Below are 26,771 nucleotides of genomic sequence, written 5' to 3'. Positions count from 1 at the left end.
TTAGCTCTCTCTATATTATTGTCAGGGCCTTCAGGAAGTCTTGTCTTTACTTTGTGATACTCTAAGAGTGAATCAAAAACAGGATTAGTTACTATTCAATTCACTGTTGATTTTTAAGATTTCAGTATGGGATCAGGTTTTTCCATCCTCACTAATGAGCACGTGATATTATGCCTGAATTCCAAACCAGACAGATTAGCAGTTCACTATTACAATATGAAATTCATATATTAATCTGGATAATTTAAGTAGCCTTTATAATACTAACACAAAATGTGTCACATCCCCATTCCTCAAAAGAGGAGGAAGGTGTTGTATCCACCAAGCAAAGTATTAACTTGAACAGAACTTTATTTACAGTGGAAGTCTCTTTTCCAAGCTGTAGCTGCACACTCTGTAACTCTCCCCGCCTCCTCAACTCCTCCCCCCTCCTTCCTGTTTCCTGTCCTTTCAGACTCCCAACAGCCAGTGCTCCCAGTTCTAATAATCACATCCAGCATCTAAACACCACAGGTGGTTACTTGTTAATATATTAAACATTTTATACCTGTACACCTCTTATTCCAAAGAAACAAAGCTTTCCTCTTAGTGGCAGCTAAGTGACAGCCAGCTCACAACAGCATGGAGCACAGGGAAGACACAAATTGACTAAAGATAGCAGAGCAGGCTGTTATTCTAATGTAAAGAATTACAGGATCTGACTTCACAGGTCAGATAGGACCTGTTTTTTTTAAAGAGGTCATCTGAAAGAAACTTAAGTGCATGGTACTTCATTTCAGCTATCTTTATTTGGATGAAGAGCTGAGCTGATCCTGGCTAGAATTAGAATTGTAACTTTGAAGAGTTTTGAAGAGTTTAAGTATGTCAGATCTGATGCTTATACCCATTTAGTCATAGTACATCTTGAGCAAATCAGTATGGAATACATGTACTCATTCTTTATTTCAGTGGTTCTCAAATTATGGTATAAAATGGTCTGAAAAAGCTCTTTCCTGTGCTCCACAGAACATAAGAACAGAATGATCTGAGAAAGATTGGGCAGTTGGGTAGTAAAGAAAGGGATCTCTCAAAAGATGTCCCACAGAGGAAACAAGCTGCAAGAACCATAAATATTTCTGCATGACATTTTTGTACAAAAAAAGAGAACATACAACCTAAGGCATGAGACTAACCCTTCCAAAGATGAAGTGAAGAGAATATGGCCCTGGATGCAAGTTCAAAAAAAGTTTTGTATTTCTATAAAGACAAAAGCCAAGCTGCTAGGTTATTAAGTTCTGTGAAGTAAGAGATTAAAATATTTTTCATATTTTTACACGGTCTTAGAGTAGCTGAAGCTATCTGAAAATGCATCAAGCCAACAAACTAACCTCGTTTTCTTGATGTATCTTTTCTTACAATTTCAATACACTGCAATTTGGAATGCAGCCAACAAAACTCAATATCTCTAAGACCAATGACTAGTGGCCCTAGATGATTTTTTTTTTTTTTTTTTTAAACAACGATCCTTTTTGGAAAAGTATGCATTTCAGTTTAGAATAATGTTAGTGCCTGTGGGAATAAAGAAAGATTATTTCTGTGGAAAAATCAGTTATTTCCTGTAACGCTAATTTAACAATATGACAGGTACTTGTCTAGATATCCCACATTTTTCTAGTTTCTTTATGACTGATTTTAGACATCTCACTTCTGGTTTATTTTCTCTATGTACAAAAAGACATTTTGTTTATGTATTAAAATAATTTCCCCAACATGTTCCACTTTCATTTTTACACCAATCATTCCCTCATAACTTTAGACTAGTTTAAAGAATAAAATATAAAAATGAATTCCCAATTTGGGTTGCACTTTGAGAACATGAACGGCTCACAACAGCCTTGTCTTCTTGTTAACATTTATAACTGAGGGTCAGTAAAACTTGTGTTAGCTAATTTTCATAGATCTATAAGCCTATAAGAACTATTTAATCCACACCAAGTGTGAATATATTAATCTCAAAAAATACATTAAATGAGTAAAAAAAATATACAGCTGACCTCCTTGACAATTTGTCAGACACTAGTTTTATTTAGGTCATGGGTTCTCAACCTTTTTCTCTGAGCCCGCCCTCCCCCAACATGCTATAAAAAAATTTATAGCCCATCTGTCCCACAACTGTTTTTCTGCATATAAAAGCCAGGGCAGGCAATAGCGGTTAGCAAGCAGGGCAATTGTGTGGGGTCCTACCCACAGGGGGCCCAGTGCAGGTAAGCTGCTCTCAGGCTTCAGACCCGGAGTGGGGCTTCAGCACCACACAGCATGGCTTCGGCTTTCTGCCCTAGGCCCTAGCGAGTCTAACGCCAGCCCTGCTTGGTGGACTTGCTGAAACCTGCTTGCAGCCCCCTAGAGGGCCCTGGACCCATGGTTGAGAACTGATGATATAGGTGAATACAGCTGTATTATGCACATACATAAAGATACACAAAACTACATCTTTATCAGTTATGCTCTTTAGTTTGATTACACTTATAAATATACCTCCATTAAATACAATTTAAGACCTGGAGAACAATAGTCACTTTGTCTTCAGAAAACCCTACCCCCTCAAGTCATTTTTTCCTTCAGTTCATCTAAGTTTAGTGTTTTGACAGGCATTTAGTTGCATGGCATACAGAAGACAGAAAATCCAGGCAACAATTTTTCAGACGACAAGTTAAACAGCAGCTCTGCACCATTCTTCCTAAGTGAAAAATTTAACTGCATCAGCATTCCTTTAAAAGGTTATAATGATGCAAAGGATACAAGTTGGATTAAAAGTCTCTGCTTTTTCAAAAGAGCCTCCACAAATTATTTATATTTCATAGAACATAACTACAATCTGTTTGCAAATTTCCCAATCACAGCATTATTGACAATTCTTAGAACATTCAATGGCAGAATTTACATTTAGAGCTTCATCCTGCAAATACTTATGCATGTCCATAACATCATTCACTCAAGCAGTCCCACTGACTGAAGTTATGCACATTCATCAATATTTACAGTATCAGACCCTAAAACTATAGCTTTCACAAAAAAGGCTGATGCTCAAGTAACTCAACTGATCTATTACAAGGCAGTGTAAAGGAAAAGACAATCAATCATGAACCACACACTGTAAATCTTTTCTGATGTCAAGCATATTTAACTCCCATCACAACCAAATGGCAACACATACAGCCATGGGATAACTTTTTTAAGAAAAGCTTATTTGCTAAAATTTGACTATTTTGGATAACAGATTAATAGACAGCTGGGAGTAAAGCTGTTCATCTGATTTAATAAACATTTACCTTCTACTGTTTTATTTCCTCTTGTTTTACTGATGCTACTAGGACAACGTTTTGATTTTTACAATTCATCTGTTCATTTAAAAACTGAACCCAAAAGGAACCTAGTCTGCATGCACACAGACATGGGAAGACCAAAATATGCAGTTCAACAGCATGCAGCTCAGAAGCAGTAAAACTCTTAATAAAATTTTTAATGTGTTTGATATTTATTCTGTACCCTGGTGGTTTACTGTATAGAATACATTTATCCCTTGCTTCAGAATGAGCTGTCTACTTTACAAAGTTTTAATTCCAGCCTTAAACACACCACCTTTAGAAGGTAATTATTATGCTATAAGCCCACACCTTTGAACCTTTGGCCATGTATGTCCAAGTCTGATAAATTTCACTAAAATGATTTATTCCACATATATTTAAAATCTGTTTTAGTTCTAGTTCTGCACTAATCCCTTCCTGTCCCATTAGCCTGTTATAGAGGAGTTCAATACTTTAATCCATTAAGAAAATTGAAACCCACCATTTGATAATCATATTTCTTCATCTTAAGATCACAGAAGTCTCTCACAAAACTGCAGACAAAAAGCTACAGGCATGTTGGGAGAGACCTGGAGTACATTGCAATGTTTCCAATAAAGTATTGCATATTTACCTCCTGGAAGCATAAACATTGCATTTACCTTTCTTCTGGCTTTAAAAAAAAAAACCAACAACTTATTTTCAATTTAAAAACAGTGCAACAACTGTTCAGATATTAAAGTCATAATTTTATGCACTTCTCCCACTGACATTATCACATCATCTTACACTTTTGGAGATAACAGGGAAGAGTGCGACTCGGTCTGTTAATGTACTGGACAACAGAACATGAACACTTAAGCCTCTCACACTTGTTCAATCACCATTCTAGAGGACAGACAGCACTTAAAATCAGGCCCAATTTACTCTGCTACATGGATTCAGCTGCAAGGACAGAGTTGCAACCATGAAAGTTAAAGAAGAACTGGGCACTCTGACTTCCAAATTCTACAAGACTAAAATTCAAATAAAATAGATCCTTGAACTAAGCCAATCTCATGGTATACCACAAAGTGGAAGACCAAGGTCAATTACCAAACCCTAGTTCATCTCTCCATACAGCTAGAAAAAGCACTGAGTTAGCCTCTAGCAGGATATGATTAACTTATATCTGCAGGATCATTTGGCCAATTAAAAAGCAACAGTGATTAGTTCTGTATGATCTTCAGAAGAATGGCTGCCATAGGCTGAGATGGGAGTGGTATGGTCCTCAAGGGTTTTGTATGAAGCACATGGGACTAGAAAATACTGTTTTTAAATTAAGTGGATGGATGACTCTTGCATAAATAGAATTCATTTCTTTTTAGGGGAGAGAGGGAAGTTAGAGATGCAGGTTGTCTATTACTACATATTTATATTGTGATGATGCCATACTAGACATCATGCTGACAGACCCAGTCGCTGCCCTAAGAAACTTCCAGTCTAAAGTCATGCATCATACAAGAATTGGGGACTTTCCAAATATATGCACAAATTTGTATCTACATCTGTTTGTTTGTTTATTTATTAGCTAATTATTCTTGCCTCCATTAAGTTCATCAATTTCTTAGAGTGAGTTTAGTGAGAAAGCTAGAATCCTGAACTAGCAATATTTAACAGTGTCTGCTGAGCCAATTCTAAATTAGAACAGCAGAACATACTGCAGGTTTCATTCTAGGCTGCAGGATTTTGCCACAGGCACAATACTACTGAACTGACCTCACAGTATTTACAATTCCCCCTTAGGAAAGCTTGGCATGCTGTCCAATTGAGGGAAATCATGTCTAATGCTAGTTTTGTTACTAGAGCTAGAAGCAAACAGAAGTAACGGTGAAATGGGAGGAAGGAGTTCCCAGGGCATATATTAAGAAGGAGAGAGAAGGTCAAAGAGGAAAGGAACAGAAAAGTGGCAGACATCAACATTTCCTGTGAAAAACAGAAAACCTTGTTTATGTAGTAGCAAGTGCCCAGAAAAGCAGATTCAGACTTTGAAACAGAGAAACGATAAAGAAGGGCCAAACCACTTGAGTCAAGTAAGAAAGCCAAGTATATTAGAAGAATGAACCCTATTCAAAAGCACTGATGGACCACTAGCTGAGGCTCTGTCTGCCCTGGGTTTCTGGTGGTTGGTGTAGCTATTTGACTGGTACAAAAAACCCTATCAGACAAAATTTACACAAATGAAGCATGATTTGTCCCATTGCAATTTACCTGGTTTGAAACCAGTGTAAAAAAATGCAAGTGTAAATTGAGTCTATGCTAATGGTTTACAATAATAAAGCTATTCAATGGCAAAAAGCTATGTTATCTGGGATCAACATTGCTTGGTTGTATGTCATCCCCCTGAAGAACATTATACTGAGCAAAACAAACTTCTCAAAACCAGGAAATGCAGAAAGGTTCTGCCCTCTTTCAGGAATGCTTTAAAATGCCCCATTAACACACATACCTTTACTCTGCCAATCCCACAGTTGCTGAAACATACAAGGTGCTCTTCATCTCCTTTTACAACCCATTCATTCTCACTCAAAGATTCTGTCTGACCTATTAAAGGAGCTAATAAAATACAAGTTCTCAAACAACCAATCCAAGGCTTGCCTATTACTCACCCCAATTTCCTGCCCCTTCCACAGCCATAACCCCTCTCACCATTCCTATCCTACCCCTCCCTCTCAGTCCTCATTACCTGATAAAAATGTTGGTTACACCAGCTGATGACTACTCTGCTGTGTTCACAATAAAACAGGGTGGATTTGATTTAAATCATGATTTAAATCACTAGTCAGGAAGACTTGATTTAAATCATGGATTTCTACATAAAAGTGCATTCTTGTTAGTTGTTATAACCTTAATACATATTCTTCACAACTCATAGATGTAGGTTTCATTTTTAGAAGGTACACGCTATACATTTCTAAAGTAATTTATTTTGAAAACTTTTCAGATTAGTTTTACAGCTATATCAGAAAATGAATGATTGATTGGTTATTTCATTTACCAAAGGAAACTGAAACAGATATTTATGAAGTCATTGGGAGGTGAACTATCTCCAATTCAACAGCTTAATCATTAATATTTGGAGGATTTTTTTTCCAACGGCAAACATACAATATTTTAACAAAACAAGCATATGACTTTTTGAATTTAGTTAAACATTCAAGTTTTTTTTAAATCAGGTTTGTTTTTGTTAAAATTGTTTTTAACTAAAATAGTTAAATGAATTTTTAAAAAAAAAAAAAAAAAAAAAATTAAATGGACTATGTCAGCCAGGTCAACATAAGAAACTTAAAATATTGGCTTCTGCAGCTAACTCAGTCATCTTCACCTTCATTTTCCTGTTTGTTCATAATCTGGAAAAGAAAAACAAGCTTTCCTGCTTTTTCAGGTCCCAAATGATATCTCAATTTGGAATGAATTAGTCCAAAGGAAGAAAATACACCGGCAGAAGAAGCTAATGCTGTTAAAAGTGATATCACTTCAACAGTCTCTGCATCCAAGTGCTTAAGTGACTTCCACCAGCTCACTGGTGTGACTTTCTTTAACACATCAGCAGCAAACATACATTTCTTGAATGGTTCACCCTTAGCTCTGATGCTTATTATAGTTGACATTACGGAGGGATGATTGCTGGATGTCCATGTCATAGCCAACTCCTCTTATTCAGCAGTTAAGGTTTGACCCTCGTACCAAGTATTGAGAATATCTGCAAGAAAATGAGCTGGAGATAGTGCTTGTCCCATTCTTTTTTTAATGCTTGTAATTTAACTCCATAAGATTGGGTCCCGAATCCATGAACTATTGGAACTCATTTATAAAACTTTTCTTAAACATTACATGAACATATTGTCTCATAATATAGAATCAGAATTTATAATCCCTATGCCATGATGAGATATCTTTGAGCTATAAATGCATCTATCTTTAGATGTTTTTTCCCTCAAAAAGCATTTTATCAAAAAAAAACTGATTTAAATAAAAAAAAGATTTCTTTTATTTTTTTTTAAATCATTGATTTTTATCCACTCTACAATAAAATAAAAACATATTATAACTTAACAGACAACTTGTAGGAAGCAAAGAGTTCAATCTTTATTGCATAGTGCGGGGTGGCCAACCTGAGCCTGAGAAGGAGCCAGAATTTACCAACGTACATTGTCAAAGAGCCACAGTAATACATCAGCAGCCCCCCAGCAGCTTCCGCCCCACCCACTTGCAGCATCTCCCACGCACCAGCAGCCCCACCAATCAGCACCTCCCCCTCCCTCCCCGCACCCCCGATCAGCTGTTTCTTGGCATGCAGGAGGCTGGGGGGGGGGCAAGGAGCGAGGGCACAGCAGGCTCAGGGGAGGGGGCGGGAAGGAGTGGAGTGGGGGCAGAGCCTGTGGCAGAGCCAGGGGTTGAGCAGTGAGCACCTCCCGGCACATTGGAAAGTTGGCGCCTGTAACTCCAGCCCCGGAGTCAGTGCCTATACGAGGAGCCGCATATTAACTTCTGAAGAGCCGCGTGTGGCTCCGGAGCCACAGGCTGGCCACCCCGGCATAGCGTACCAAGGTTTGGACTAGAAACGTTAGCAGTGGGACATTCACCAGGGGCAATAGCATTGGCACATTCCCTCAAAGTATCCAGACAAGCATTAAGTGGCTGCATAGAAACCCTCCCTTTTTCTTTACTGGGCAAAGTGCACTGTAATCCTTCCAGACTGCATATCTACACAAGCGAAGTGAACATTTTCTTAAATACCATTCACAATTTGGGTCTCCCAAAGACTTAAGTGGGTGCCACGCACTACCCTGGGTAAAAACTGACTGATTTAAATTGTTGACCCACATCACAGAAACAATTTGCTCTCTAGGTCTGTGCAAAGAAAATCTCCACCTAGAAACTGAGAGGAGCAGGGCTTATGACTTTAGGCATTGTGCAGGTTTCCTTTGAGGACACAACACTTTCAAAAGACGAGCCTGGGATCCTAAATTCATAACTTTGCTAGATACTAAAAATCATGGACTGAATACACTGAACTTACAGTTTATTGCAACAATCCATAACAACTTCTCTCCCATCCCCCCCCAAAGCTTTTTCTTCTTCTCTCCTTTCCCCACTATGACTGGAGTGGTGTTAACAGACCACTTTACCTTGAATGGTCTCTTGAAATGTGTTAACGTCTTATGCCAGTGGTTCTCAACTAGGGGTAAATGTACCCCTGGGGGTACACAAAGGTCTTCCAGGGGATACATCAACTCATCTAGATATTTGCTTAGTTTTACAACAGGCTACATAAAAAGCACTAGCAAAATCAGTACAAACTAAAATGTCATACGATGACTTTTTTATACTGCTCTATATACTATACGCTGAAATTTAAGTACAATATTTATATTCCAATTCATTTATTTTATAATTATATGGTAAAAGTGAGAAAGTAAGCAATTTTTCAGTAATAGTGTGCTGTGACACTTGTATTTTTATGTCTGATTTTGTGAGCAAGTAGTTTTTAAGTGAGGTGTAATTTGGGGGTACATAAGAGAAATCAGACTCCTGAAAAGGGTACAGTAATCTGGAAAGGTTGAGAGCCACTCACCTAAACAGTCTGTTCCACACTTTATTTAGCTGTGACACACCGAGTACACTGCCCAGACCTGAAGAAGAGTTCTGTGTAAGCACAAAAGCTTGTCTCTCACCAACAGAGGTTGATCCAATACAAGTTATTACCTCACCCACTCTGTCTCAATAATATCCTGGGACCAACACAGCTACAACACTGCATGAAGCATTAAATGAAAGCCCTAATTCTGGATTTCATTAAAGGGTCTATTCTCAACTTCTCTGAGCATTATTTTCATTAATAAAATAAAACCTACAATAAGAATGTAGAAGCTGTGCAATGAGCTACCATATAAAAATCAAGTCGGATTAAAATATTTATACCAAATGACATTATCCCCTATCATTAAAAAGCTTAGGTACGTACATGTGCTTTTCAGCCTGCCCTAAAGGTTAACAAATCCCAGTTCTCTTGAATGATAAGGGAAGGGGTAAACTAAATTACAGAGCAGAGGATCCCTCACCGAGCCCACACCCTCCTGGCCCTAACTCCCTCTTGTTTAAACCAGAAGGCTATTAGCCCAAGCTCTTCAGCCAACTGACTCTTTCCCCGTGTCATACTGCAGCAGGTGTGCACACTCAGTTGAAGATCAAACCACTTAGGGCTTTACACATTAAACTTAAGCTCCACCTGGAAACTCACAGGAAGCCACTGCTTAGTTCAACAGAATTCTTCTGACCGCCTTTACTGTTCACAAAATTCTTTACTCCTGCCTATAAAATCAGAAAAGAATTCTTTTCCAGCTGCAATTCTAAATTGTGAGCCCATCAGCATGAATTTCTTTGCAGCAACAAAAACTAAGGACCCTAACCAGAGATTCAAAGGGATGTGGAAAGTACTAGTTTTTTAATCCAGGAGGACTTTTTGTTGTCCAAAGCACAATGGGAATGCTCAAAGGCATTGGAAAGCCTGCATTTCTAGTTAGACAGGTCTGACACTCACCTGAAATATGTTGGATCTCACCCTAATTTTTTTTTATTGCCAACAAAGCAACTGGAAACTCTTTAGTTTACTGCTCAGGATGTTTTCCAAGATATGGGACTCAAGGACACCATCTGGAAACGTTCACTATTTTTTTCCTATAGTGTATGAAAGACTAATTTTTGTTCTGATTTTAAATAGTGATTCATAGCATCATAGAATATCAGGGTTGGAAGAGACCTCAGGTTAAGTTACAATGTATAAAATTATACCACCCAATTCCATGTAATTTGGGGGTTGGTGAAAAAGATACACAACAATGTTCATATAAGACAGTTCAACACCTCTTAAGACATGTTCTCCCAGCACAGCACTAAACCACTGTTGGAAATGAAAGGATGCACAGGTACCAGAGGACTAATAGGACAGAAATAAGTCATTTTACCTGCAGTACTCCTAATGCCAGATACTATTAAAACGGAAAATTTCAAGTCTACTGCATTTTTCACTTTTTAAGCTGTTTGTTCACTATCTGGTATTATTGTCCAAGCTGAACACAATACAGAATTCATTTTTGTTTCTGGTCAGTTTCATCTGCTGATTCTCTAAATGGATTCAATATTTTGCAATCTTTGGGTTGCAAACATTGTAAGGAAATGTAAAATTTGCTGAAGAGTTTGTTTTAAATTTCCTGAAATCACTTCAATTAAATATTAGATTTGCTGAATACAAGAACAGCATAAAAAGATGAGACTGAAGGAGAAGATCTGGTCACCTTTTCTCAGCTAGGTTACATGGCAGAGTAGCCTCCCTGTCTGAGCACCACAGCCACTTTGCAGTGGAACCTCTGTGGTTCAGAGCTGCCAGCCTAATTCTGTACTCAGACACAGTCTGAAGCAGAGGGAAAGGAACATTCTCTCTTTCGGGGGGGTGGGGAGGGAGGGAGGGAGGGAGAGAGAGAGAGAAAACTCTGTGCCAGGACTGCTAAGCCACTTCGTCAAGAAGGGTCAATCATGCGCTTTTTCCTGGGTTTTATGCATTATCGCAGAAGAAGACAGGAAGATCAATGGCAAGTCAGTTTTATGTATGATGGACCATCATCTCAAGAAACCGGTACTGCCTTAAGTGGATCAACCACATAACATTTCTTTGGTCACATCTTGTCCTTGAAATTCAATGAAGAAGGAAACAGGAGAAGTTAGAGATAGTTGGATAAAATAGAACCTTGAAAAAGAAAGTTGAGGTAAGTGTTAAATTTTGTAAAAGTGGTCGTAGTGCCTTAGACAACTAGCGTAAGTTTGTAAGACTCCAAACCAGCTCAAATCTCTACAGGTACAAATTTTAATTAAGTCTTTTCCCATTGTCAAGGCTGGATTTTGTAATGTAGATATTGAATACAATAGTTAATTATGACACTGAGAAAATATTCTTAGATATTTGATTCAACAAGCCTTTTGAACAGTTATTTCTATCATATAAACAAGAGGATTCTAATTTGAATGCCAAATCCTCTCTGAACATTCAGTGTAAAAACATGTTCATTTTCTCAAACACTGATCAATTAATAATTCAAGTATAGATAATTGGACATAGTTAGAATCTTCATCAGTTTCTGATATTACCTTCTCAAATCAGGTTAGAAGGTAATATGGAGGCTAATGAATTTTTTCCCTATTGGATGTTTACCATAAAAAAAAAAGTTATATATGCATCTAACCGATTTTATCTTTATGCTGTTAAGATAGATATTAAATAACCTTATTCTGAATTATGAAAATGATGGCTCAAATATATATTTTTGTTGGTGGTTCTCTATAACTACCTTCCGTATCTGTCTCCAGTAAGGGTCAGAACCAAGAAATTTTAGTGTTTAGTGGGACTGTATTATGTATCTCTCTCTCTTTATAACTTCTCCTAAAATAAATTTTTTAATGTCAGCAAAACTAACAGCAACAAACATTAGTTTTGGGCCTCGCTACCTGGAAAAAAAAAAACACATCTATCTTAGCCACAACAGACCCTTCTTCCTCATTTTTTAAGTTAATGGATTTTAAAAACAACACTGCTTGGTGTTTCATATATAACAGGGGTAATCTATTTTTGTCAAGATCCAAATTTCTTTGTCAATGTATAGTCAAGGTCCAGATTCCAGAGAAAATATAAAAAAACACGAGTAAATAAAAAGCTTTTGCAATCCGTTCAAAAGCATCTGGCGATCAAGATTTGCCCCATGGTCCGCCTATCGACTACCTCTGGTATATAATGTATTGCATTATACTTTGGTCTATACACTTTCTTCCTCTAAATCAGATGCACAGGAAAGTTAGTTGCTATATATATATATATACACACACACACACACACACATTCAGAAAGACATTCTATTCTCCAAGACCATTTTAAACAAAAAAATTCCTGGACCCATACTGCATTTAATACATGTGTAAAATCTATGGACAAAAAAATATTTGCAACAAGATGAGCTACAGAATAATGTTTAGCTGGTAGTTCAACCCAGATGAAAGTATCAGAAATTATGTTCTGATTGTGCAAGAAATACACCACAATTTTTAGTGGTTCTACTTAGTCAAATACGTGGCAAAGCATACAAGAAAATCTTAAATGAATATTTCTGCTTTAAAATTATTTACTCAAAAGGTTTTGAAGATGGCATTTTAAATCAAAATATTTATTGAATATTTTTCTTGGTTATTTCATATTCAAAGATATTTGAATATCAAGATATTATTTCCTGTGCTGTTTGACATACTGCAATGTTTTCAGCTAAGAACATGCAAAATTATAGTCATTAAGTGCTTCTTTCTGCTAACTCTGGTAGTAAATGGATTCTGCAATAAGCTAACTTATTAAGGGTGGATTGCTGGATAAAGTATCTCTGCCTACCAATAATCCTCAAGTAGTTATAGACAAAATAGTCCATATAAAGAGTGACTAAAATATCTTTAATCATAAGTATTTTGGAACTTGTTTTCACAAACTCCTTTACCATTACTAAAAATGGATGTTTGCCATATAAGTTTTCAAAATCTTGTTTTAAAAATTATCCTTTTTCCAGTAAGGGACTTCCTGGGTTTGAATGGAACACTTGGACAATTTTATATGCCCAAAGGATGTAGGTTTAACATAATCTAAAGACATCTTGTTTGTAGGGGTTTGTGCTAGCTAGCATTTGCTTGAGTTATATATATTTTTTAATTATCCTTGTGATACCCTGATGTTAAGATATTACAAAGGAAAAACTGATCAGTACACTAAGATTCAAAAACAAATTTCATATAATGTAAGTCGACTTAACTACCTTGATCCCTAAAGAACAATGTACAAACATTGAAATATGCGTATGCTACCTGAAATAAATGTTATTTTCCAACATTTACACTGTAGTTTGCCTTTTTTTTTTGCAGTTCGCTCACTTTAAAAGTGGACAATGATTTAATTTCCTGGTTCTCCTGCACTTAAGACAATACTGGTTGGGTTCACAACATAATAGAGCAATATTTTAAAAGGGCTTGAAAAAAAAAAAAAAATCTACTGACCTACTCCTATTGGCAAGTCTTCCCTGGCAATTTGGTTGGGGTGTTTAAGCTTTCAATTTTCTATTAATCTAAACTTTCATTTTTTAGGTATCAAAGATAACCTCACAGATTTGAACTGATGCAGTGCTTCCTTCCCCCAGTCCACAAATAACTAGTGCCTTTGCACCTCATCACCACCTTCCCTCCAACTCTTTGGGGTGGAGAGTGAGAATATGCTGTTTCTCCCCCCCCCCCTCCTTTCTGAAGGAGACAGTGAGGGAAGAAGAGCAAACAATATTCAAACTTAGACACTTACTTGACAAAGGATACAAAAAACACAACAACAGATAATCACATACAGACAGCACGGTGGCAGGAATCCCAGCAGCTAGGGTTTGGGGGCTCATTTTCCAACTAGGTACTATCCCTGTATTTCACTGGTGCTCACACAGACAGACACCGCAGTTTAGCCTGAACCAAACTGTGCCTCTGGTATAATGGACATTAATTCATTATAACAAGAGCTAACACACTGTAGAACACATGCAGGAAAAGCAGGCTTAACACAGCACCAGGACAGATTCTGGTTTCTGACCCAATGCAATAAATAAACATAACACTCAGATTAGAAAGCAATAAATGCTTTTAAAGTGAAAAATTTAAAGTGTGCATTCGGATGAAGGCTAACATTTGGATCTGAAAAGGTTTCACTGAAGAGTAACTACATCAAATATTTTTCTACTCTAAAACATTCCAAAGTTTCTGGGCTGCCAATTCAGCTCTTTTAGTACTTCATTTCAGTAAGAAAAATTTACCGAGGCGGCTTCCAGAGAGGCATGGAGGCTGGGGGAAAAGGAAAGAAAGGTCCCGAAAGAACTGACTGGAAAACTAGGGAAAAAGATGACAATACTAGTTAAGCACCAAAGAGGTTTTTCTTCCCTTTTAGTTTCCTGTTCTCGGTCTTCAACAGAAATACTGGTGTGCAAATTAGTCCAGATTTATATTTTTCTAATGGAAAAATCAATGCATCACTGTGGTCATAACAACTGCACTAGCCACCCACACAAAGTTATGATCAGTATTTGCTTCACTGTTTATCCTCCTTTTATATGTAATACCAACACAAAAGGGCACCTGAAAACAAAGCATATTCACCCTCCTCATTACCAATTCAATAACAGCTAAGACTGAGGTTGAGACTGAAGCATCACCTTTTACAAAAACTACTGAGCCATTTAAACTTGATTAAATGAGATTATAATTGGCTAATAGATAGAATGCAGCCTTCAGTATCTTAAGCATCTTCTCAATTAATTCAATTTAATTTTAATCTCATATTAAGAAGACTTAGTTAATTTAATATGCTATAGAGAGAGAAGTTTAGCTTTTACAGCACGTGATTACACTGAATACTGCATTTTTACATACGAATAAGAAATAGCAGCAGGTATTTAGTTTATTTTCTTCACATAATTTTCAAGGCCATCCTTACTATGAATAAGACATTTTATGTCACACACTGTGTACATAGAGGGCTTGGCTACACTTGCAGCTGTACAGTGCTGTGAGGTAAACCTGTCTTCGTACAGCTGAATAGGGAAAGCGCTGCAGTCTGTTCACACTGACAGCTGACAGCGCAGTGGCATGGCCACACTTGCAACATTTGCAGCTGTGTTGGGAGCGGTGCATTATGGGCAGCTATCCCAGCATTCATGTGGCTGCAACGTGCTTTTCAAAACGGGGGGTGAGGGGGGTTGAGTGTGACAGAGCGTGGGGGGAGAGAGTGCGTTTTTTGGAGCGTGTCAGCACTCTATTTTGCAAGTTCCGAACTCCCGTCCCCCTGCTCATTCATTCATTCATTCATTCACTCACTCACTCAAAGCAAACAGCAAACTGTTTGCTTTTTCTCTGTGGTACGAGCTTTGAAACCGGCACTTCCGCATTCCTGCAGCCGGTCACAACAATGGAGAGGACTGGCCACTTGACAAGGTGATCAGTACAGCGCTGCAGGTTGATTCCTGGTACACACTCACAGGGGAGAGTCGTAGCCACTCCACTGTATCTCTTATGCTTCTCGGGGAGGTGGAGTACCTGCAGCGGTGTACCCAGGGAGATACAGCGCTGTACGTGCCTTGCCAGTGTAGCCGGTCAGTGAGTTACAGCGCTGTGGGCGGCTTTTCAGCGCTGTAACTCGCAAGTGTAGCCAAGGCCAAAGTACAACTATTTTCTTGATTTTCATGTTCAGTACTCCACCCACTAGAGAAAGAACCAAGGAATATCTCTGAGGTATGTTTGAATATTAGTTGTTGGGTAGTTTGTTTTTTTAACATATTTAGTAGTGGTCAAGGCCACCAATCTAGACCGTAATACACTAGATATTGTGCACACACACAGGTAGCATGGTCTCATTAACTAAAGTGTTCTAATTAACATGGCTAATTGTCACAATGTAGACAGAGACTGAACTTAAGACAAAGGAAGCAAAGCGAAGCAGGGACAGGAAGGGGAACAGTAGTAAGCTCCATCAGTTACAAACTAGCACAGCTTTCTTTTTTAATTTTAAAACTTCCCTGTCAAACCATATAGCCCTGTGCCTTCTTCCATTTCCCCCTCAGCCCGTGCCGCTTCCCGAAGCCCCCATTGGCCTGAAGTGGCGAACCGCGGCCAGTGGGAGCTGCGATCAGCCGAACCTGCGGACGCAGCAGGTAAAACCAGCCCGGCCCGCCAGGGGGCTTACGTGCCAAAGGTTGCCGATCCCTGACCTAAAGTATAGTGCTCGAAGTGTGAAATTTTTCACAGCCCTGAGTAATGTAACTAAATGGATCCAATTTTTAAGAGCAGACTAGGCTTCATACAGGACAATCCTTTTTACTTATAATCCCTTATCCTTCTGAATTTCAGTATCCATCTACTCTGGGGATTGTACCCACCAATGTATCTGTATGGTACAAACCCTAAGCACAGACATGCGAAACCTCTACATGTTGCAGTTTGCACTGGTACAACTTCTCTGCCCAACTTGGGCTTATAATATCTTGCCTATCTACACCGGGGTAAACACCAATGCAGCCAAATCAGTGATTGGCCATTAATTGCTTAATTAGAGCAATTCCTTACAAAAGTCACATTGAGCTCCGGGGCTGAGCTCCAAGTTGTGTGATGCACCCCTTACCACTTAATGCAGCGGTTCTCAAACGGTGGTCCGCGGCCCCCTGGGGCTCCACGAGCCCTTTCAAGGGATCCACGGGGCCCCGTGGCTGAAACCCAGACCCCAAGCTCTAGCGCCCCCTGCGGGGCTCAAGCCAGGAGGCGCGGGGCTCAAGCCCTGAGCCCTGTTGCTCCCTGTGGGGTAAAAGCCATGAGCCCATGGGCAGAGTTGGGGGCATAGAGGACACTGCCTTCCCCCCAAAAAAAACTACAGCACAAGAGCACGGCAGTCCCAGGGGCAGCGCCACACCTTCCCCCCGCCAGGTCGGAGGCGGGAAGCCAGAGCCAATGTAGTGGCAAACAGCTCCCTGGCAGAATTTCCTATCTAGGTTGTACTGAGCATGCTCACCCGAACTGAGCAGGCTCAGCAGGTAACCGCTATTGGTGGGAAAATGTGCCGGCTGCTGGTTTTGCTGTTACACCAGGCAGTGTGGGGCAGCTGCTGCTCTGGCAGGTGCCATGGAGCAGGCAGCCGCAGCATTCCCTCCTCCCTCTCCTGCTGGTGCGCTGGGTTGAAGCTGCTCCTCAGCTCCCGAGTCCCAGCCCCCTTTCCGCCCAGGTTGGGAGACCCGGTTCCGTGGCTGGCAGACCCCTCCAGGAACAGGGACCGCAGGGGAGCCCTCCAAGCACACAGCCCCTAGTACCCCTCTCCCTACACCCTGAGCTACTACCCCTCTGCCCGCACACAGTAACATCCACCCCCTCCCTGCACCCACAGCCACCCTGTGTGCACACAGCCCCAGCTACCTTGTCCACACCTTGAGCTACCCCTTGTGCGCACACAGCCCCAGCTACCCCCTCCCTGCGCCCTGAGCTACCCCCCCTGCCCTCACACAACCCCTAGCCACCTCCACCCTGCACCCTAAGCTGTTTTCAAACTTTTTTAGCTAAGCCCCCCACCTTTGAGTTACAATTTTTGGTTGCAGCCCACCCCCCTCTCCCCCACCCCCAACCCAGACAGGCAGATGGCCTGATAAGGTAAGTCAGAGGGTGGAAGTGGCACTCCCTCCCTGGACCGCTGGCCCCTGCCCCCCCCCCCCAAATAGAAGTCAAACTACGCCTATGCCCAAGGCCCCTGCCCCAAGCCATCCCCTGCTGGACCTGGAGTTTTTATAGCACATTGAGGGGGGCCTCAGAGAGAAAAAGGTTGAGAACCCCTGATTTAGTGCATACTAGTACTCCCACCCTGTCTATTGCCGCTAGAGCTGCAGGAGGGCTACAGAAAAGACAGGCAAATTTAAGGCCCTGTCTACATGAAGCTTGCACCAGTTTGCCTAAAGAGGTTTCTTTAAAAAACAGTTTAGTTAAACTAGTGCAAAGCCCTGTGTGCACATTGTTAAACTGATTTTAAACTTTGCTTACAGAGATGAACTTACCAATGCAAGCTAAATTATATAAATGAGATTTAAAATCAGTTTAAGTATACCCACACAGGATTTCTGCTCTGGTTTAACTAAGCCTTTTTTAAAAAAGCACTATTACTTGAACCAGTGCATGTCTGTGTTTAGACAAGGTCAAAGAAAATACCCCTCTACCCCGATATAACGCTGTCCTCGGAAGCCAAAAAAATCTTACCGCGTTATAGGTGAAACCGCGTTATATCGAACTTGCTTTGATCCGCCGGAGTGCGCAGCCCCCTAGCCCCCCCCGGAGCACTGCTTTACCGTGTTATATCCGAATTCGTGTTATATTGGGTCACGTTATATCGGGGTAGAGGTGTAGTTCAGGCAAGTTCTAACCAGTTGCAACTATCACAGGTCCAGCTGCATCACAGAGTCTTCATTTGCAATTATAGCAGTGGCAACAGAAACCAATGCACTGTTGTCTTGTGAGTCTACAGCCATACTACTCTACCATCACTAAAATTCTCACTCATCTTAATGGTGTTTACTTAGAAGTCTATGAAAACTCAGGCCTGGTCTACACTAGAAAATTAGCTCTGCATAAGTACACTCAGGAGTGTGAAAAATTCACACCCTTGAGCAGCACCGTTAAGCTGCCTTAAGTCCCGGTAGACAGTGCTAGGTCTGATAGAAGAATTCTTCTGTCAACCTAGCTGCTACCTCTCATGGACGTAGATTACCTATGGCAATGGGAGAATCCCTCCTGTTGGCACAGGTAGTGCTTACACTGAAGCACTAAAGTGTAGACAAGCCCTCAGCGCTTATCTACCCTATGATTTCAGCTACTGGGATTACTGCAGCAACGCAACTCTTAGCACAGACCCATGCAGTTTACCATCCGTGAAGCATTACACATAATATGCACTTCCGTAGCTTAACACCAAAACTTTAATGTTTCTGCAATATGCCGAATCTCAAGTCTTAAGACATCTAACACTCAAGTCCAAGAGTGAGATAAAAAAAAACTTTGATGAAATTCTGGAATTTTTGCAAGCCTCTCAGATTTTAAAGGAAACCCAAGTTTTATTCTCTCTGGAAGTCACATTTGATGGTATTTGGAGGAATTGGAGGTCATGTAAAATAAGTTAGCAGACTCAGATCAAATTCTAATGTACAGGCACCTGCATTTCTCAGCAAGGGAAGACTGACACCTTACACTACCCAAATTGGTATAGATAGATGTCTCAGCAGCACACAATCAAGAATGAATTGAGACAGACTGAACATCCCTTGCATCCCTAAAAGTAAACCTTATTTTGTTTTGGAAGGTCGAGGCATATTGGGAGTTATCTGTATGAGCATTGTAATATCTAAGCTTGCAGTGTCACTACCTATTCTAGAACATTTCACTTTCCAGCGCTGACAATCAGCTCTTAACAACAAAGATATACAACTAGCTCAATCAATAATTTTGCTTCCCCATCCCTAAATTTACTGGCATTCCTATGGCACTCACTGCCACAATTTGAGCTCAATTATGCAAATTAAATTTCTCCATACTAGCTTAATCTTAACTTGTTTGAACATACCATGTGAAAGTATTTACCTAACAAGTGAGATAATTTAAATGAAATCCAAGTTATAATTGGAAGTATTAATTCTACAAACAATTGTTACATGTGAAAGTGTTGTTTTTCAGAGAGAAGTGTACAATTACTAAAAAGAATGAGGCAAACTGTAGTTTACATGCAAGCCATGTCTCACTTCATAATTACTTAACAGTTCAGTTTTCTTTAACTAGGAAGCAGAGCTGACTGCATACATGTCTAATTTTACAACTTTCATGTACAGAAGTATGTAAAGTCTATTCAGGAAAAAAGAATACATGCATGAAAAAGACAAGTCATTTTAACAATGTGATTCAACACACTCGTGGAGTGCCATGATAGCTGTTCTAAATAATTGAAGTATACAACAAACTGATAAATGAAGTAGACTAATAAAATACTTACAAGATTGGAAAAACATTGTTTTCAGTTAGCAATGAGCTTTGGCCATTGACATTCCACAGTAAAAAGAGACAGCCTCTACCTCTACCACGCTAGTTTCACTATTAGATTTCTTCTACTAACCCAAATTGCAAGTCCTACTCCCAACTCATTAAATAAATCTTATTCAAATTCTTCAGACAGAACCTCATTACCCAGAGCAAACAGAACTCTATTTACCTATCTGTGCTTTAAAATTAGCATAGACCCAAAGCCAAGCAGAAAATCTAAAACAGAAATGGAATAACCAACTTTACTTATTCTGAAAATGAAAATATGCACCCCAACAAAAAATGTTCTTTAAATAATCACATTTCAATACAGAATGTAATCTGAGACATTTGTTTAATGCCAGTCCTAAAGCATGTAGTTAAGATTTGCTGGATGCGTATTCTCCTCTATATTACCTCAATTTGATTACACAGTATTTCCAAAAAAATTCATTCAATATTCTAACTCAGGGGAGGGCAAACTACGGCTTGATTCGCCTCATCATACGGCTTTCAATCCAGCCCGTGGTGCAGCAGGGCTAAGGCAGGCTCCCTGCCTGCCCTGGCCCCGCGCCACTCCCAGAAGCGGCCGGCACCACTTCCCTGCAGCCCCCGCAGGCGGGCAAGAAGGCTCCGTGCGCTGCCCTCGCCTGCAGGCACCACCCCCCACAGCTCCCATTGGCCAGGAATGGGGAACCGTGGCCCTCAGGCCAAAAAGTTTGCCCACCCCTGTTCTAACTCAACCACTATATTTGAAATCACATTTCAAAAGTTACATTCAAGTTTCCTAACACAGAAATAATATTTTCACCTATTTTCTCTTGGAGTACATTATAGCATACCATAAAGAAAATTTACACAAGTGCATGGCTAAAAACACCAACACAGAGTTCCACTAATTTCCATCTACTCCCTGTTTAAATATAACTTAGGATCATCTCTTTTACAACCTTTAACTGGGAACAAAGATGGAATAAATTGTCTTTTCCCTATTTTCTTATTTAATAATAATCCACAAGATTCTAATATTTTATTTTCTACTATTGTTCTAAGTGTTAAATAGTCATTAAGATGATTAGTTCATTTTAGAGTATCAAAACAATGTATCCACATAAAATATTCACATGAGCAGTGTTACAGTGAAAACTGCCCCACACTACGATCTTGTCCATACTAGCGCCTCCCTTCCCCACCTAACAACCCCTATTCTCCACCAGTTGTGGGAGCACAAGTATAGTTTGGGCTCAGACAGCCACATTATAACATACCCAGACTTGCATTGCACAAGTTAGACAAGACTGGTTAAGGTACCCTGTCTACTCTACCACTCATAGTTGCTAACGCTGGTGGAGCTGAATGGTAGGAAATCGTAGTGTAAAAGTGTAAATAGCCTCAAATACTCCATTTACAAACAATGAACACAAACTAAAGCCAAGAACATCATTCTTCATCCCTCACATTTTAAAGTATAAACTGATACACTACTATACTGCTATAACATGTCAAGCACATTGCAGTAAAATGAAGCATATGTTCTCAGAGATGCAATAAGTATAATATTTAACTATTTGGTGTTGAAAGTACTATCAGCAATGTGTACTTCAAATAACATTTCTAACAACATCCTGTGCCACAAGAGCTGTAAGTTTGAACATTTGCAAAAATGTGCTTCTCACTATGAACAGCATGGTTCTTAATTGGCAGGTTCCTGACACAGTTCAGAGCAATTTTAAACATTTTATTTCTTTATCACCTCATTTTATAGCATTTCTACCTAAAGTTGCATGAATGCATTATAGGAGAGTAGCCTTTGGAAAGAACATTTTAATATTGACAATCAAGCTGCTCGGAAATACAAGTCACAGTCCATCAACAATTAGGCCTTTTAATATAGGTTGATACAGATTTCAATTGCAAGTTTTGGTATTACAATCAAAATCAGAAAACTCAAAATCAGTTCTAAAAGATGTATACAGTGGGTCAAATCAATACAAGCATTTATATTGTACCCGTCACTTGCCATCTGGCACAACTTAAATATCATCACCTTCCTCAACATTCACGGCAGAAAACTGCAAAGAATAGTAGAAAAATGGGCAGTAGCCTACCGTTCTTACATTAGTGGTGCTTACTCATAAGAGTTGTCCCATTTATACACTACTAATGCAAGTAAGGAACGTATATCAGACCACAGCATACTAAGAAGTGCCTTCACAAGTCTGAAGATGTTTACAATTTGTTGGAGTGCCTAAGCTTGAACAGAAGAGGAGGAAATACTCCTCTATATTTTAGGTTGTTGTGGTTTTTTGTTTTTGTTGTGAGGGGGGTGCAATGTAAAATATTCTGTTCACCTCACACTGAAAAGGTTTTAAGAAGTTTGCACAGATCTAACACCTACTTTGGACTTTAAAAAAAAAAAAAAGAAGAAGAAGCCGCCTCACCTCTGTTTCTCAGTTAAAAGAATATTACACAAAACAACCAAAGTGGACACTTCCCTGAACCAATCACTCAAAAAAAAAAAAAAGGCCGGTGGGGGGGGGGGGGGGGGAGGGAGAGAGAAGAGACATGGTTTCTTCTACCCAAATATTAATATACTAAAGAATTCTGAAAACAGCTTAAGGATCAATTTATTCTTTTCTACTATAAAAATCTGGTCAAGTCACAAAAAAACCTCATCTCATTAATCAAAAGACAGATATTTGAAAAACTACTTTAACTGAGAACTGTGCTAAAGTTACAATATGACACATTTAAGCACACAATGGTAAATGCAGACAGTTTTTTCTTTTGCAGAATTTCTGAAAAAAGGTAAGAAAAAAAATCAGATTAAAAACAAAACTGACAGTTTAGTGGTTTAAAAATGTAATTACTATAAATATGATGTTTGGTAGCCAGGAATCCTGTCCCAACAAGAGAGAAAAAAAATTTTTTTTTTAAAACTGTCCTTCTGAAAACTTTTTAGATACACACATCACATAAGCACATATGTACACAAACTCAGGCTATATCTTGAATTGCCCAGCCATTTCTTGCTAGATGTGTACACACTATCATAACATATGATAGTTTCCATCTGCACCTGAAACGCTCCAAAAAAAAAAAAAAAAAATCTAGACACTAAGTTCAATAAATCATTACTGTCACAATGTCGAATAAACTAAATAAAATTGATCTCTGCTATAGTACAGTGCACACTCCTTTTAAAGTGATTATTCATAGCATTGCATTTAATCCTGAATTAAAATGTACTCACTACGAATAATATACAGCCACACTTAGGAAATTTCAAATTTTAATATCTTGACAAACTATCATTCAACTCACTTTATGTAGTATCTTGCACCTTCAAAAGTATATGCTTCTTCCCAACCTGTGGGTAAGTCTAGAAAACAAGAAGTGATACATCATAAGTTTTATAGGCTAGACTAGTACAGAGTTACAGCAATGTGCATACCTGGCCAATATGTACCTTTGTCTACATAGAGAAACAAAATTCAAACTGTTAAAGATTATAGAGAGAGTCAACAAAAAAATTGTCTGGGCTTAAACCATTCCCTGTAGTGTGCAAGCAATATAAATGGTGAAATGTAAATTAGATTAGCATTTTCAGAAGTAGTAATTCAGGTAAGGACATATGTAAACCCAGAAGTGTTCCTTCTCTTTAAACAATAATTAGAATTGTTGCAGGCCTAATCTTAAAAAGTAGTAGTTCCAAATTACTTGATAAGGTAAAGATTTAAGCAAATCAATTTACAAAGTTCTGCAGTGCGCATAAGTCACATGCACCCTAACAAGCATGATATCCTCTTAAAATACACCACAGAAGATATTTGTTTTATATTAACATAGGTACATCACTAAACACTGTCTCTAAGACACACACATCAACTTTCTTGCAGCGTTTACAACTCTGTCCAACACTGCATGAAAATACATTTACCTCACATCTAGGGGGAAAGAGAAAGAGGTGACTTATTTTTTCCCCTCTGTTGAGTATCAGTTTCCTAAGCAAAAGAGTCAACAAGGCAGAAGCCCCATCTAGAGAAGTAAAATCTTGATAGAATAACTTGAGGGACAGATTTTTAAAGGTATTAGATACCTGAAAGTCCCACCACCTACATGTTAGGTGCTTAAATGCCTTTTAATATCTGCCCCCGAGCCTGTAAAAGGTGGGGATTTTGTGAGGACTTAAGGGAATAAAGGCTATTTAAAGATGCTTTGGGTTTTTTAAACAATTCATTTTCAAAGCTAAGACAAAACTATCCAGTCTAATGTGTCTGTTTTCTTTATCCCTCTAGTCTGCTTTTTCACTTCATGATATATTGCAGTCTCCGGGGGGAAGGAGGGGGGGGGAAGAAGAGGAAATCTAGAGTCTTTTGATAAAAGACTAGGGGAAAGTATGGACCAACAGGATGCCTCTCCAGTGTAAATAGGAATGGCCATCACATGGAGAAAGAACAAGTCTCTCATAACTGGTGCTCTCACAAAGTAGATACTACCTCAACTCAAAGAAGACAATCCCCTGCTAACAGTGTGAAATATTTGAATGACGTTATTTTTTTGCAAAAGTACATGTAGATCAGTTATTTGGTCACAATCCCTCCTTAAGACAGAGACTTCAATTTAGGTTACAAAACCAAAATCAGCCAAAATAAGTTACAAAATTCTGTCTACATACGGGAAATGAATGAACACGTGCACATTAAAACGGAAAATACAGATACAGGTTTGTTTTGTACACGATACTGCATCTGTTATCATATGTGCATGATATGACACAGAAAATACTTCACACTAATGTTAAAAGAAAATTTAAGTTTACCTGCCAATAACTCTCCTGTTAGATCAATACCTGAATACTGCATAACAAAACTGTTTCCTCTAAAAGAGGATAATGGCAAACAAGAAGGTAGAAATAAAAATCAAGCATTTAAGTGATTAGGATAAAACATCAATGATTCAATAGAGCCATTAACAGTTATTTAACAAGGAATTCATGTGTGACTAGCAGCAATGTCCAACAGCAAATGTACCTCATGTACATATGCTGCTTTACCCCTTCATAGTGGATTTAAGATAATTTCTCAGTTAATATGAATGCTAATTACACAGGGGAAGAGCATGAAACCAATGGTTCTACTTCCTGCATTTCAAAGGCTCATGGTTATAACTCACAACTATTCACTGCAGATAAAAGTGTAGGGAGATTTAAAATAAGAAACCCACTCCCCCAACTGGTCCCAACTCACAGGAAAAGAAAAAAGGGAGGGAGCATAGTCTATGTTTTTCAATAATCCTGGGTGATATTTTAAAATAAAGAACCTCTTGAATGTAAACATGAAAGAGGAATACTCCAATAACTTGCTCAGTTACAGATTCTCCTCTTCTTTCCCCCATAGTTTACACGAACGAAAACAACTGCATTTATAAACACACACAGCCTCCCAATGGCATTTGTAGCCTGCGTACAGTTCCAGCAGTGAGAGTTTGGCTCTGGGTCTCCAAGAGCGTCTGCTGAAAATCCTCCTCCTCCAGCACTTCCTTCTGCTGCTGTTTCTCCCGAGAGGAGCAAACAGCAGCCACAGAGGAGACTGATTCCACCCCCAAATTACTCCTCATGCTTCAGCCCCTTTTCCTCCTACCCAAGCCACTCTCTGTCACTTAGAAACACGCACACGCTCTCAGCCTAGATTGGAAAAAGGCGGTGGGGGAGGTTTCTAGATGACTATAGTTAGTGGGCTCTCCCTAGACATTTAATACACCTATCGTAATTCTCTTTAGGTGCCAAGGTCTCCAAAGGAGGAATGAGGAAGCAGCGCTGCTGGGGGGGTAAGGTGGGTCTGGGGGCGAGGATGCAGCTGTGAGGGCTCTGACGGGGGAGGAGGCAGCGGTTGTGGTGGGAATTGGGGGTGGGGTGAACAAGAGGCTCTGGGGGAACAGAGCAGGGGTGAGGCAGCTCCAGGGGGTGGTGCTAGCGGCGGGGGTGGGGTGAAGAGAAGGGTGGGATGGGGTGGGGTCGGGGTGAGGAAATGGCTGGGGCAGGGGGGAGGCGAAGGCTCGGGAGGGAAGGGCGCTGGGGGGCTGCACTCGCAGGCGGCGGCTCCCCAGGCGGTCGCTGCCCCGGCGGGAGGCGGGCGGGGCCGTTACCTGCGCTGCGGCGGTGCCCGGTGATCACGGCCTCTCCGGTGTGCGGGTGCAGCCAGGTCGTGCTCTTCGCCTCCTCGCTGCGGGGGGGACACAGACACCGGGTCAGTCAGCGCCAGCCCCGCCAACGCCCCGCGCCCCGCCCGGCCCCGCACTCACTTGATGAAGAAGAGGCGGCCGCCCTGGCTGATCCCGTAGCTCCAGTTACCGGGCAGCGAGCACAGCCGCTCCGCGCTCAGGTCCGCCATGGCCGAGCCGCCACCGCCGCCGCCACCAGCGCAGCCGGGGAGGGGGGTACGCGCGGCCACGAGCGCGGGCGCGTCACCGCCGCCGCCAACACCTATAGGGGAAACCGCACCAACCGCCCGGCCCCGCCCCTGCCGCCGCGGGGACGCGCCCGGCGCCGCGCCAGCTATTACTGCGCACGGGGCGCCCTGGAGCGGGATGGGTCCGCGTCCTGCAGGGGGCCTGTCGCGGGGCTAGTGCCGAGGCGTTTCCATGCCGTTACTTTCCGTGGGTGCCGCCTCTGCCCTTAAACCAACCCCGGCCGCTTTGTGAGCGCTGGGTGGGCGCTAGCAAAAAACACGGCCAGAGAGAGCGCGTCCTTAGAGACCGAGC

General features: G+C 40.3%; 1 protein-coding gene across 4 annotated transcripts in view; it reads right to left on the bottom strand.

Annotated features, from left to right (window-relative positions):
- PLEKHA5 (pleckstrin homology domain containing A5) overlaps positions 1-26,407 on the bottom strand; it is a 280,511-nt gene extending 254,104 nt beyond the window's left edge. For 3 of the 4 annotated variants that reach the window (XR_010562446.1, XM_065422970.1, XM_065422971.1), the window contains exons 1-3: positions 26,313-26,407; positions 26,157-26,233; positions 23,334-23,391 (exon numbers count right to left, since the gene is read on the bottom strand). Coding sequence is in view for 3 of the 4 variants with exons in the window: in XM_065422970.1 (XP_065279042.1) it covers positions 23,334-23,391; positions 26,157-26,233; positions 26,313-26,401 (224 nt within the window). In the remaining variant the exon portion in view is untranslated. Of the gene's footprint in view, positions 1-22,565; positions 22,808-23,333; positions 23,392-26,156; positions 26,234-26,312 lie in introns of those variants that run through there. The other variant, XM_065422972.1, reaches the window with a different exon arrangement.
- Positions 26,408-26,771: the final 364 nt, after the last annotated feature.

The sequence above is a fragment of the Emys orbicularis genome, chromosome 1 (genome assembly GCF_028017835.1).
Source record: "Emys orbicularis isolate rEmyOrb1 chromosome 1, rEmyOrb1.hap1, whole genome shotgun sequence".
In the NCBI taxonomy this organism is placed as follows: Eukaryota; Metazoa; Chordata; order Testudines; family Emydidae; genus Emys; species Emys orbicularis.
Note: the sequence above shows the minus strand (reverse complement) of the source record. Positions and strands in the feature narration are given on the sequence as shown.